The sequence below is a fragment of the Lonchura striata genome, chromosome 37 (genome assembly GCF_050655825.1).
Source record: "Lonchura striata isolate lonStrDom1 chromosome 37, ASM5065582v1, whole genome shotgun sequence".
In the NCBI taxonomy this organism is placed as follows: domain Eukaryota; kingdom Metazoa; phylum Chordata; class Aves; order Passeriformes; family Estrildidae; genus Lonchura; species Lonchura striata.
The window spans coordinates 14,654,778-14,667,658 of record NC_140739.1 but is presented as its reverse complement, the minus strand read 5'-3'; the positions used below and the strand labels follow the sequence as shown (position 1 = coordinate 14,667,658).

At 61.2% G+C, this 12,881-nt stretch overlaps 1 protein-coding gene across 3 annotated transcripts; it reads left to right on the top strand.

Annotated features, from left to right (window-relative positions):
- Positions 1–1,310: 1,310 nt before the first annotated feature.
- On the top strand, positions 1,311–12,879 carry PNKP (polynucleotide kinase 3'-phosphatase). Of its 3 annotated transcripts, XM_085565830.1 has the most exons (16): positions 1,311–1,514; positions 2,726–2,772; positions 3,680–3,952; positions 4,695–4,774; positions 4,863–4,920; positions 5,679–5,786; positions 5,901–5,972; positions 6,440–6,488; positions 6,939–7,009; positions 8,456–8,548; positions 9,202–9,292; positions 10,980–11,041; positions 11,748–11,857; positions 11,958–12,045; positions 12,146–12,207; positions 12,705–12,879. In XM_085565830.1, the coding sequence occupies exons 1-16, from the start codon at positions 1,397–1,399 to the stop codon at positions 12,832–12,834; spliced, it is 1,512 nt and encodes a 503-aa protein (XP_085421956.1). In that variant the 5' UTR covers positions 1,311–1,396; the 3' UTR covers positions 12,835–12,879. The 3 variants fall into 3 exon arrangements, with proteins under 3 accessions (XP_085421956.1, XP_085421958.1, XP_085421959.1); XM_085565832.1 differs by lacking the exon at positions 11,748–11,857; XM_085565833.1 differs by lacking the exons at positions 11,748–11,857; positions 11,958–12,045; positions 12,146–12,207; positions 12,705–12,879 and adding an exon at positions 11,223–11,288.
- Positions 12,880–12,881: the final 2 nt, after the last annotated feature.

Below are 12,881 nucleotides of genomic sequence, written 5' to 3'. Positions count from 1 at the left end.
GGGATAAACTGGGGGTGCACCTGGATGAACTGGGGGTGCACCACAACGAACTGGGGGGGGGGCACTGGGATGAACTGGGGCGAACAGAGCCAAACTGGGGGGGTGGGGGGAGGGGTACAAGAGCTCCATGGGGACACCGAGGCCACCTCGGGACCCACGGGGGACACCGAGGCCACCGAGGCCACCGAGGCCACCCCTGCTGACCCCCCCATCCCCACCCCGGCAATAAAGGTGACACTTGGTGGCACAGCGGGGGTCGTGGGGGGGTCACGGGGGGGTCACGGGGGGGTCACGGGGGGGTCATGCTGAGTCAGCAGGTTTGTATTTTGGGGTCCCAGCTTGGGGTGGGGAGGGGTGACCCCTCAGGTAGCCTCTTCCAGTCCGAACCAGTCCCCTCCCAGTGACCCCCCCGACCCCTCCCAGTCCCCTCAAACCCCTCCCAGTGACCCCCAAACCCCTCCCAGTCCCTCCCAGTGCCCCCCAAACCCCTCCCAGTCCCCCCTAGACCTCTCCCAGTTCCTCCCAGTCCATCCCAGTGACCCCCAAACCCCTCCCAGTCCAAACCAGTCCCTCCCAGTGCCCCTCAAACCCCTCCCAGTGCCCCCAAACCCCTCCCAGTCCCCCCCAGACCTCTCCCAGCCCCTCCCAGTCCCTCCCAGTGCCCCCAAACCCCTCCCAGTCCCCCCCAGACCTCTCCCAGCCCCTCTCAGTCCCTCCCAGTGCCCCCCAAACCCCTCCCAGTCCTAACCAGTCCCTCCCAGTGCCCCTCAAACCCCTCCCAGTTCCTCCCAGTCCATCCCAGTGCCCCCCAGACCTCTCCCAGCCCCTCCCAGTCCCCTCCCAGCGACCCCCAAACCCCTCCCAGTGCCACTCAAACCCCTCCCAGTCCAAACCAGTCCTTCCCAGTGACCCCCAAACCTCTCCCAGTCCCCTCCCAGTGCCTCCCAGCGACCCCCAAACCCCTCCCAGTGCCCCTCAAACCCCTCCCAGTCCATCCCAGTCCCTCCCAGTCCATCCCAGTCCCCTCCCATTCTCCCACCCACCCTTGGAGGACCCACCCAGTCCTCCACCGCCAGGGGGCGCGATGCCACTCCACCCACCGGAAGCGGCGGCGTAGCAGCACCGGAAGTCGCCTCGCAGGCGCCAAAAGAGGCGCGGCCCTGAGGGGGCGTGGCTTAGAAATAAAGGGGCGTGTCTTAGGAACAAAGGGGCGTGGCTTTGCAGCGTGCAAGGGCAAAAAAAGGCGGGAACGGAGCAAAGGGGCGGGGCTGCGTGGCGGAAGTGACGTCACGGCGCCGGGAGGAGGCGGCGGGGCCGGGGCGGCTCCGGCGCCGCTCCCGGTTCGGGTCCCGGTGCCGGTTCGGGTCCCGGTGCCGGTTCGGGTCCCGCCGCCGCCATGCGGGCCGAGCTGCGCGGCCTGGCCGGGCCCGTGCCGCTGCCCGACGGGCAGCCCGTGCTGCTGGGCCGCGGGCCGCTCACCGGCGTCACCGACCGCAAGTGCTCCCGGCAGCAGGGTGGGTGCGGGGAACCCCCCCGGGACCTCCCGGGACCCGAGCCCGAACCGGGACCCCCTCAGAGCCAGCGGGACCCCCTCAGAACCTCCCCGGGACCCCCTCAAGACCCCCCGGGATCCACTCAGAGCCCCCCCGGGAGCCTCCCCTCCCGGGACCCCCTGAGAATCCCCTCAGAACCCCCACGGATCCCCCGGGACCCCCTCAGGACCCTCCCGGGATCTTCCCCCCCGAGACCCCCTGAGAATCCCCCCCAGGACCTCCTCAAGACCCCCTCAAGACCCCCCGGGACCCCCTCAGAGACCCCCTGGGACCTCCCCTCCCGGGACCCCCTGAGAATCCCCCCAGGACCCCCTCAAGACCCCCCAGGACCCCCTCAGGACCCTCCCAGGACCCGCCGTGCCCTCTGCCCACGGGAGCCCCAAATTCACCTCCCAGGACCCCCAAATTCACCCTGCAAATTTACCCTCAGGACCCCCAAATATTCCTCCCCCAGGGCTCCAAAATTTACCATCAGAACCCCCACGTTTCCTGCCCCAGGACCCCCAAATTCACTCTCAGGACCCCCAAATATTCCCGCCCCAGGACCCCCAAATTCACCTCCAAATTCACCTCCCAGGACCCCCAAATTCACCTTCGGAACTCTCAAATTCACTTCCAAATTCTCCCCCAGGACCTGTAAATATTCACCCCCCAGGTGCCCCAAATTCCCCGTCAGGACCCCAAAATTCACCGCCCAAATTCTCCCCCCAAGACCCCAAAATTCACCCCCCAAATTCTCCCCCCAGGACTCTCAAATTCACCCTCTGGGACCCCCAAATTCACCCCCAGGACCCCCAAGTTTCACCCCCGTGATCCCCAAATTTTTCCCAAAGACTCTCAAGTTGCAGCCCATGTGATCCCCAAATTTCACCCCCAGAACCCCCAAATTTCACCCCATAATCCCCAAATTTCCCCCTCAGGACCCCCAAATTCAACTCCCAAGACCCCCAAAGTTTCCCCCTAAGACCTCTAAATATTCACCCCCCCCAGAATCCCCAAATTCACCCCCAAAACCCCCAAATTTCATTCTCAGAACCCCCAAATTTCACCTTCAGGACCCCCCAAATCCCCCCCAAACCCCCCTCCAGGCTCTGGGGACACTTTTGTGGGTTCCCCCTCCCCGAATTTTGGGGGGCTCAGGGGGGATCCCCAAATCTGCCCCCTCCCCACAGTGGAGATCGTGGCCAACTACGCCGAGGGCACGGCCCGGGTCACACAGGTGGGGGGACCTGGGGGGGTTTTGGGGGGTCCTAAGAGGGTTTTGGGGGGTCCTGGGGGGTTTTGGAGGGTCCTGGGGTGGATTTTGGGGGACCTGGGGGGGATTGGGGGATCCTGGGTGGGGTTAGGGGGTCCTGGGAGGGGTTTTGGGGGGTCCTGGGGGTTTTTGGGTGGTCTTAGTGGGATTTTGGGGATGCTTAAAGGGGTTTTGGGGGGTCCTGGGGGGATTTGGGGGGGTCCTAGAGGGGTTTTGGGGGTGCTTGGAGGAGTTTTGGGGGGTCCTGGGAGGGATTTGGGGAGTCCTGGGGGGTTTTGGAGGGTCCTGGGGGGGATTTGGGGGGTCCTGGGGAGGGTTTTGGGGGGTCTTGGGGTGGATTTTGGGGGACCTGGGGCGGATTGGGGGATCCTGGGTGGGGTTAGGGGGCCCTGGGAGGGGTTTTGGGGGGTCCTGGGGGGTTTTGGGTGGTCTTGGTGGGATTTTGGGGGTGCTTAAAGGGGTTTTGGGGGGTCCTGGGGGGATCTGGGGGGTCCTAGAGGGGTTTTGGGGGTGCTTGGAGGAGTTTTGGGGGGTCCTGGGAGGGATTTGGGGGGTCCTTGGGGGGTTTTGGGGGGTGCTTGGAGGGGTTTTGAGGGGTCCTGGGGGGGATTTATGGGATTTTGGGGCTCATTTCGGGGTGGGTTTTTTGGGGAGGGGTCTTTCTTTAACCCTTCCCTCCCCAGCACGATGTGAAGCCCATTTTTTTTGGGGTGGGATTTATGGGATTTTGGGGTGGGTTTTTTTTGGGGAGGGGTCTTTCTTTAACCCTTCCCTCCCCAGCGCGGGGTGAACCCCAGTTTTTTGGGGTGGGATTTATGGGATTTTGGGGTGGGTTTTTTTGGGGAGGGGTCTTTAACCCTTCCCTCCCCAGCGCGGGGTGAACCCCAGCTCGGTGGGGGGCTCGGTGCTGGGCCGGGGGGGCTGCGGGACCCTCGCCCCTGGTCAGACGCTGCTGCTGGTGAACGGGAGGTACCCCCTGGTGCTGCACTTCGAGGGGACCCCCCACCCCAAAAAACGCCCCGCCAGCCCCCCCGAGGAGCCCCCCCCGGCCCGCAGAGACCCCCAAAGCCCCTCCCGGGGGGGGTGGCAGAAACTGGGACCCCTCCTCATCTTCACCCCCTCAGGGCTCCGGCCCAGCACGAAGGTACGGGGTGGAGGGGGGGGATTTTGGGGGGAGGGATTTGGGGGTCCTGTGCCCAGCCCCCCCCCCCTCCCCATTTCAGAGACCCCCCCCAAATTCCCCCCTCAAACCCCCAACCCCAATGGGGCTCCCCAAACTTCAGCCCACAAACCCCTGAGCCCCCCAAAATCTCCCCAAATCGCACTCCAGACACCTCAGAGCCCCCAAATCCCACCCCAGAACCCCTCAGACTCCCCAGATCCCACCACAAGACCCCTCAGACCCCCCCAAATCCCACCCCAGAACCGCTCAGACTCCCCAGATCCCACCACAAGACCCCTCAGACCCCCCCAAATCCCACCCCAGGATTACTCAGAGCCCCCCAAATCCCACCCCAAGACCCCTCAATGCACTCAGACCCCGCAGTTCCCCTCCCAGGACCCCTCAGACCCCCCAAATCCCACCCCAAGATCCCTCAATGCACTCAGACCCCTCAAATCCCATCCCAGGACCCCTCAAACATTCTCAGACCCCCCAAATCCCCTCCCGGGACCCCTCAGATCCCCCCAAATCCCCTCCCAGGACCCCTCAGCCCCCCCAAATCTCAAAGCACCCCTTTTTCCCTCACAAAGACCCCCAAACAACCCCTTCAAGTGGGTGAAAACCCCCCAGAATTCGTGGGGGGGGGGGTCTGGGTTGGGATTTGGGGTTCCCGGGGGGGTCCCCACTGTCCCTGACCCCTCCTGTTTTTTGGGGACCCCCCCAGATTGCGGGGTTCGACCTGGACGGGACCCTCATCACCACCCGCTCGGGGAAGGTGTTTCCCACCAGCCCCGACGACTGGAGGTGAGCGGGGGGCGTTTTTTGGGGGGGTCTTGGGGATGTTTTTGGGGTCCCACTCGCTTTTTATTTCATTTTCTCCCTGCCCGCACAGGATTTTGTATCCTCAGATCCCCAAGAAGCTGAAACAGCTGCAGGATGAGGGGTACAAGGTGAGACCCCCTCCCCAAAATTCCACACCTTGGGACCCCAAATCACTTCAGGACACCCCAAACCCTTTAAGACCCCCGCCCCAAATCCCACAAGACCCCCTTGAGCCCCCAAAGCCCCCCCAAACCCCTCAGGGCTCCTCCAAACCCCTCCAGAGCCCCCTAAAGCTCCCCCAGATGTCTTGGGGACCCCTCAGGTTCCTCCCCAAGACCCCACTGAGCCCCCAAAGCTCCCCCAAACCCCTCAGGGCTCCTCCAGACCCCCCTAAAGACCCCCCAGGTTCTTCCCCAAGACCCCCTGAGCTCCTAAAGCCCCCCCAAGAGCCCCCACACCCCTCCAGACCCCCTAAAGCCCCCCCAGGTTCCTCCCCAAGACCCCACTGAGCCCCCAAAGCCCCCCCAAATCTCTCAGGGACTCCTCCAAACCCCCTAAAGCCCCCCCAGGTTCCTCCCCAAGACCCCACTGAACCCCCAAAGCCCCCCCAAACCCCTCAGAGGCTCCTCCAAACCCCCTAAAGACCCCCCAGGTTCCTCCCCAAGACCCCACTGAACCCCCAAAGCTCCCCCAAACCCCTCAGAGGCTCCTCCAAACCCCCTAAAGACCCCCCAGGTTCCTCCCCAAGACCCCACTGAGCCCCCAAAGCCCCCCCAAACCCCTCAGAGGCTCCTCCAACCCCCCTAAAGTCCCCCTCAGACCCTCATAAACCCCTCAAGACCCCCCCAGAATCCCCCCAAACCCCATTTTTTTGCCCCCTCCCCAGCTCGTGGTGTTCACCAACCAGCTGGGCATCTCCCGGGGCCGCCTGCGCCCGGAGCTGTTCCAGGCCAAGGTGGAGGCGGTGTCGCAGCAGCTCGGGGTGCCCCTGCAGGTCTGGGGGACCCCCAAACCCCCCTGGGACCCCCCCCCAAACTCGGGGATCCCCCCTCGAGGGTCCAGAGTTCCCTCCCTGAGGTGTTTGATGCTCCCCCCAACCTCAATTCAGGTGTTGGTGGCCACGGGGCCGGGGATTTACAGGAAACCAGTGCTGGGAATGTGGGACCACCTGTGTGAGAAGGTGGGACTGGGGGGACTGGGGGGACTGGGAGAGACTGGGAGGGTGCTGGAAGGGACTGGAGGGGACTGGGAGGGACTGGGAGGGTGCTGGGAGGGGACTGGGAGGGTGCTGGGAGGGTGCTGGGAGGGGACTGGGAGGGACTGGGAGGGTGCTGGGAGGGTGCTGGGAGGGACTGGGAGGGGACTGGGAGGGTGCTGGGAGGAACTGGGAGGGGACTGGGAGCACTGGGAGGGACTGGGAGGGTGTTGGGAGGACTGGGAGTTACTGGGAGGGACTGGGAGGGTGCTGGGAGGGACTGGGGGGCACTGGGAGGGACTGGGAGGGTGTTGGGAGGACTGGGAGTTACTGGGAGGTTGTTGGGAACTGAGGAGGGGGCACTGGGAGCTGTTGTGGGGGGGTCAGAGGGGTCACTGGTGTGAACTGGTGTGAACTGGTGTGAACTGGGCTCACTGGTTTGGGTCCCGCAGGCGAACGGGGACGTGACGGTGTCGGTGCCCGACAGCTTCTACGTGGGGGGTGAGCATGTGAGGGGTCCTGGGGGAACTTTGGGGAAGTTTTGGGGGGCCTGGGGGAATTTTGAGGAAGTTTTGGGGGTTCTTGGGGGTTTTGGGGATATTTTGGGGGTCCTGGGAGAATTCTGGGGGAGTTTGGGGGTCCTGGGGGAATTTTGGGGAAGTTTTGTGGGTTCTTGGGGGTTTTGGGGATGTTTTGGGGGTCCTGGGAGAATTTTGGGGAAGTTTTGGGGGTCCTGGGGGAATTTTGGGGATGTTTTGGGGGTCCTGGGGAGTTTTGGGGACACTACAGTGGCATTGGGATGCTCAGATGGGGCACTGGGTGGGGGGAGGGGGGTTCCTGGGTGTATTTTGGGGGGTCCTTGGGGCATTTGGGGGTTCAGGGAGGGGTGTTGGGGTTCTGGGTGCATTTTTGGGGTCCCAGCACCTCCCCAACCTCTCATTTCCCCCCCAGATGCTGCCGGACGCCCCCCGAACTGGGCCCCGGGGCGGAAGAAAAAGGATTTCTCCTGCAGCGACCGCTTGGTGGGACCCCAAAACCTGCCTGGGGACCCCCCCAAACTCCCCGGGACCCTCCAGAATCCCGTGGCGTCCCCCCGGAACCCCCAAATCCCCCCCGGCACCCCCAAATCCCACCAGGCATCCCCAAATCCCCCCTGACACCCCCAAATCCCCCCCTGCACCCCAAATCCCCCCTGACACCCCCAAATCCCACCAGGCACCCCCAAATCCCCCCTGACACCCCCAAATCCCACCAGGCACCCCCAAATCCCCCCTGGCACCCCCAAATCCCCCCTGACACCCCCAAATCCCACCAGGCACCCCCAAATCCCCCCTGACACCCCCAAATCCTCCCTGGCACCCCCAAATCCCCCCTGACACCCCCAAATCCCCCCTGACACCCCCAAATCCCCCCTGACACCCCCAAATCCCTGACAGCTCCACCCTGTGCCCCTCTCAGTACCCCCAGTTCATGACCCTGGGCTCTTCTGTGTCCCCCCAGTCCCTCCCAGTTGCCCCCAGTTCATCCCCACCAGTCCCTCCCATTTGCCCCCCAGTTGATCCCAGTGCCCCCAGTTCACTCCCCCAGTCACCCCCCAGTTCCCCCAGTTGACCCCAGTGTCCCCAGTTGCCCCCAGTTCACCCCCCCAGTCCCTCCCATTTGCCCTCCAGTTCCCCCAGTTGATCCCAGTGTTCCCAGTTCACCCCCCCAGTCCCTCCCATTTGCCCTCCAGTTCCCCCAGTTGATCCCAGTGTTCCCAGTTCACCCCCCCAGTCCCTCCCATTTGCCCTCCAGTTCCCCCAGTTGATCCCAGTGTTCCCAGTTCACCCCCCCAGTCCCTCCCATTTGCCCTCCAGTTCCCCCAGTTGATCCCAGTGTTCCCAGTTCACCCCCCCAGTCCCTCCCATTTGCCCTCCAGTTCCCCCAGTTGATCCCAGTGTTCCCAGTTCACCCCCCCAGTCACCCCCCAGTTTACCCAGTTGATCCCAGTGTTCCCAGTTCACCCCCCCAGTCACCCCCCAGTTCCCCCAGTTGACCCCAGTGTCCCCAGTTGCCCCCAGTTCACCCCCCCAGTCCCTTCCTTTTGCCCTCCAGTTCCCCCAGTTCACCCCCCCAGTCCCTCCCATTTGCCCCCCAGTTGATCCCAGTGTTCCCAGTTCACCCCCCCAGTCCCTCCCGTTTGCCCCCCAGTTCCCCCAGTTGATCCCAGTCCCTCCCATTTGCCCACCAGTTGATCCCAGTGTTTCCCAGTTCACCTCCCCAGTTAATCCCAGTGTTCCCAGTTCACCCCCCCAGTTGCCCCCAGTGCCCCCAGTTCAACCCCCAGTCCCTCCCATTTTCCCCCCAGTTCCCCCAGTTGATCCCAGTGTTCCCAGTTCACCCCCCCAGTTGATCCCAGTGTTCCCAGTTCAACCCCCAGTCCCTCCCATTTGCCCCCCAGTTCCCCCAGTTGATCCCAGTGTTCCCAGTTTGCTCTCAACGCGGGGCTGCGCTTCCTGACTCCTGAGGAAAAGTTCCTGGGCTGGGCCCCAGCACCCTTTGACCTCCCGGCCTTCGACCCCGTGAGTGACCGCTGACCCCAAAAATGACCACTGACCCCAAAAATGACTGCTGACCCCAAAAATGACCACTGACACCATTAATAACACTGACCCCATAAATGACTACTGACCTGAAAAATGACCACTGACCCCAAATGATCGCTGACCCCATAAATGACCATTGACCCCATAAATAATACTGACCCCATAAATGACCACTGACCCCGTAAATAATACTGACCCCATAAATGACCACTGACCCCATAAAATGACCACTGACACCATAAATAACACTGACCCCAAAAATGACCACTGACCCCATAAAATGACCACTGACACCATAAATAACACTGACCCCAAAAATGACCACTGACCCCATAAAATGACCACTGACACCATAAATAACACTGACCCCAAAAATGACCACTGACCCCATAAAATGACCACTGACACCATAAATAACACTGACCCCAAAAATGACCACTGACCCCAAAAATGACCATTGACCCCAAAAATGACCGTTGACCCCAAATGACCACTGACCCCATAAATAACGCTGACCCCATAAATGATCACTGACCCCAAAAATGACCAGTGACCCCATAAATGACCACTGACCCCAAGAGCAGCCCCCGAGCCTGTCCCCAATCCTGACCTTTGACCTTTGTCCGCAGCGTGACCTGGACAAAGCTCCCCAGGAGCTGCCCGAGGCCGAGCTGGTGTCGGACAGCCCGGAGGTGCTGCTGACCGTCGGCTTCCCTGGCGGTGAGTGACCACTGAGCTGAGCCCTGCACGGCTGCTGACCGCTGCACTGACCGCTGCACTGACCGCTGCACTGGGCACTGAGCCTTGCACAGCCACTGACTGCTGCATTGACCACTGCACTGACCACTGCGCCGGCTGCTGACCGCTGCACTGACCGCTGCACTGACTGCTGCACTGGCCACTGAGCCTTGCACAGCCACTGACCGCTGCACTGACCACTGCACTGGCCACTGAGCCTTGCACAGCCACTGACCGCTGCATTGACCGCTGCACTGACTGCTGCACTGACCACTGCACTGACCGCTGCACTGGCCACTGAGCCTTGCACAGCCACTGACCGCTGCACTGACCGCTGCACTGACCACTGAGCCTTGCACAGCCACTGACCGCTGCACTGACCGCTGCACTGGCCACTGAGCCTTGCACAGCCACTGACTGCTGCATTGACCGCTGCACTGACTGCTGCACTGACCACTGCACTGACCACTGCGCCGGCCACTGAGCCCTGCACGGCCACTGACCGCTGCACTGACCACTGCACTGGCTGCTGACCACTGCACTGACCGCTGCACTGGCTGCTGCACTGACCACTGATCGCTGCACTGGCTGCTGACCACTGCACTGACCACTGCACTGACCACTGAACTCACCACTACACTGACCACTGCACTGACTGCTGCACCAACCACTGACCGCTGCACTGACCACTGCACTGACCGCTGCACTGGCTGCTGAGCCCTGCACGGCCGCTGAGTCAGCTCTGGTTCCGAACCCTAATGGGCAAAAAGAGGAAGGAAAATGGCGGGAAACATGAAGGGCAAAAGGGTGGGAAGTGTGTGGGGAGAAAAGAGCGGGAACTGTGAAGGGAGAAAATGGTGGGAACAGTGAGGGGAGAAAAGGATAGAAAATGTGAGGGGGGAAAAAGAATGAGAAATGTGAGGGGAGAAGAGTGGAAAATGTGACGGGGGAGAAAAGAGCAGGAAATGTGAGGGATAAAAAGAGTGGGAAACATGAGGGGAGAAAAGGACAGGAAACATGGGGGGAAAAAAGAGTGGGAAACGTGAGGGAGAAAAGGGCAGGAAATGGGAGAAAAGGACAGGAAAAGTGAGGGGGAAAAAGAATGGGAAATGTGAGGGGAGAAAAGAGCGGGAAAAGTGAGGGGAGAAAAGGATGGAAAAAGTGAGGGGAGAAAAGGACAGGAAACATGAGGGGAAAAAAATGGGAAATGTGAGGGAAGAAAAGGGCAGGAAACGTGAGGGGGAAAAAAGAGTGGGAAACGTGAGGGAAAAAAGAGCGGGAAACGTGAGGGGGAAAAAAGAGCGGGAAACGTGAGGGGAAAAAGAGCGGGAAACGTGAGGGGAAAAAGAGCGGGAAACGTGAGGGAAAAAGAGCGGGAAACGTGAGGGAAAAAGAGCGGGAAACGTGAGGGGGAAAAAAGAGCGGGAAACGTGAGGGAAAAAAGAGCGGGAAACGTGAGGGAAAAAGAGCGGGAAACGTGAGGGGAAAAAGAGCGGGAAACGTGAGGGGAGAAACAGCGGGAAACGTGAGGGGGGAAAAAGGCAGGAAATGTGAGGGGAGAAAAAAAGATGGGAAATGTGAGAGGGTAGAAGGGGAAACATGAGAGGGGAAACAAGGGTTGGAAACTGTGGGAAATGTGAGAGGAAAAAGGAAAAATTTTTCCTCTCAGCCGGCAAATCCACTTTCGTGAAGCGGCACCTGATCCCGGCTGGATATGAATATGTGAACAGGGTGAGTTATTGTGTGATCTCCAGGACGTGTTGGGCTCGTGGCCACGCTGTGTCTGTGCCTTGAGCCCAGAGTGACCTCACTGTCACCCCTGGTCATCCCCAGGACACGCTGGGCTCGTGGCCATGCTGTGTCTGTGCCTTGAGCCCAGAGTGACCTCAGTGTCACCACTGGTCATCCCCAGGACACTCTGGGCTCGTGGCAGCGCTGTGTCTGTGCCTTGAGCCCAGAGTGACCTCAGTGTCATCCCCAGGACATGCTGGGCTCGTGGCAGCGCTGTGTCTGTGCCTGCTGAGCCCAGAGTGACCTCAGTGTCACCCTCAGGACACGCTGGGCTTGTGGCAGCGCTGTGTCTGTGCCTTGAGCCCAGAGTGACCTCAGTGTCACCACTGGTTACCCTCAGGACACGCTGGGCTCGTGGCCATGCTGTGTCTGTGCCTTGAGCCCAGAGTGACCTCAGTGTCACCACTGGTCACCCTCAGGACACGCTGGGCTCGTGGCCACGCTGTGTCTGTGCCTTGAGCCCAGAGTGACCTCAGTGTCACCACTGGTCATCCCCAGGACACGCTGGGCTCGTGGCCATGCTGTGTCTGTGCCTGGAGCCCAGAGTGACCTCAGTGTCACCCCCAGGACACACTGGGCTCGTGGCAGCGCTGTGTCTGTGCCTTGAGCCCAGAGTGACCTCAGTGTCACCACTGGTCATCCCCAGGACACTCTGGGCTCGTGGCAGCGCTGTGTCTCTGCCTGCTCGGCCGCCCTGGCTCGGGGCCGCGCCGTCGTCGTCGACAACACCAACCCTGACCCTGAATCGCGGCAAAGGCCAGTCTGGGCACTGGGATGGCACTGGGATGGCACTGGGAGGGCACTGGGACACTTCCTGGGGTTTTGGGCACCCCCCTGACCCGCCCTGCTCCCCCAGGTTCGTGTCCTGCGCCCGGGAGGCTGCGGTGCCGTGTCGGTGCCTCCAGTTCACGGCGAGCCTGGAGCTGGCGCGGCACAACTGCAGGGTGAGGAGGGGCTGAGGGGGTCCTGATCCTCCTCCCGAGGGTGAGGATGAACCCTCAGCACTCCCTGAACCCTTTTCTTTGGGTTTTCACCCCAAAATAGTTCCGGGATATGACGCAGAGTGGCCACGTCCCCGTCACTGACGCTGTTCTGTTCAGCTACAAGTGAGAGGGGACTGGGTTTGGGGGGGTCTGGAGTGATTTGGGTGTGTCTGGGGGGACCCAGGGAGAATTTTGGGGGAACTGAAGCGTTTTGGGGATCCCTGGGGAAAGATCTGGAGGGGATTTGGGAGATCTGAGAGGAATTTTGGGGCATCTGAAGTGTTTTGGGAGCTCTGTAGGGATGATTTAGAGAGGCTTTGGGGGGGTGGGGGGAATTTGGGGCTGGTTTGGGTTTTTTTGCTTTTTTCCCCATTATTTAGCCCCATTACTCATTTTTGTTCCATTTTCCCTATTTTTGCCTTTTTCCCAGTATTGGGGGTTCTCCCCTATTCTATTCTTTCTCATTTTGGATGCGCTTTTACCTTTTCCTCTTTCTCCCCTTTTTTCTCCTATCTTGGGTGGATTTGTCCCATTTTTGCTGCATTTTCCCCCATCTGGAGCTGTTGCTCCTCCCACTTTACCCAAATCCAGGTGATTTTCCCCCATTTCCTCCCCTTTAGGAAACAATTTGTGGCTCCCGACCTCTCCGAAGGCTTCTCCCAAATTCTCCAGATCCCCTTTGTGCCCCATTTTGGGGACCCCCCAGACCCCCAACGAAGGCGCCTCTTCTTCCAGTTCAGCGATGGATGAAGACCCCCACTGAACCCCCAAATAAAGGCACTGCTCCTCCCCTAATT

What these genes read in the sequence shown, in the direction of transcription:
- PNKP (XM_085565830.1), top strand. Translation starts at nt 1,397, where the DNA reads ATGCGGGCCGAGCTGCGCGGCCTGGCCGGGCCCGTGCCGCTGCCCGAC. An exon ending in TCTCCTGCAGCGACCGCTTG is followed by an intron (nt 7,010 to 8,455) that starts GTGGGACCCCAA and finishes CAGTGTTCCCAG; the next exon opens with TTTGCTCTCAACGCGGGGCT. An exon ending in TGGCGCGGCACAACTGCAGG is followed by an intron (nt 12,046 to 12,145) that starts GTGAGGAGGGGC and finishes ACCCCAAAATAG; the next exon opens with TTCCGGGATATGACGCAGAG.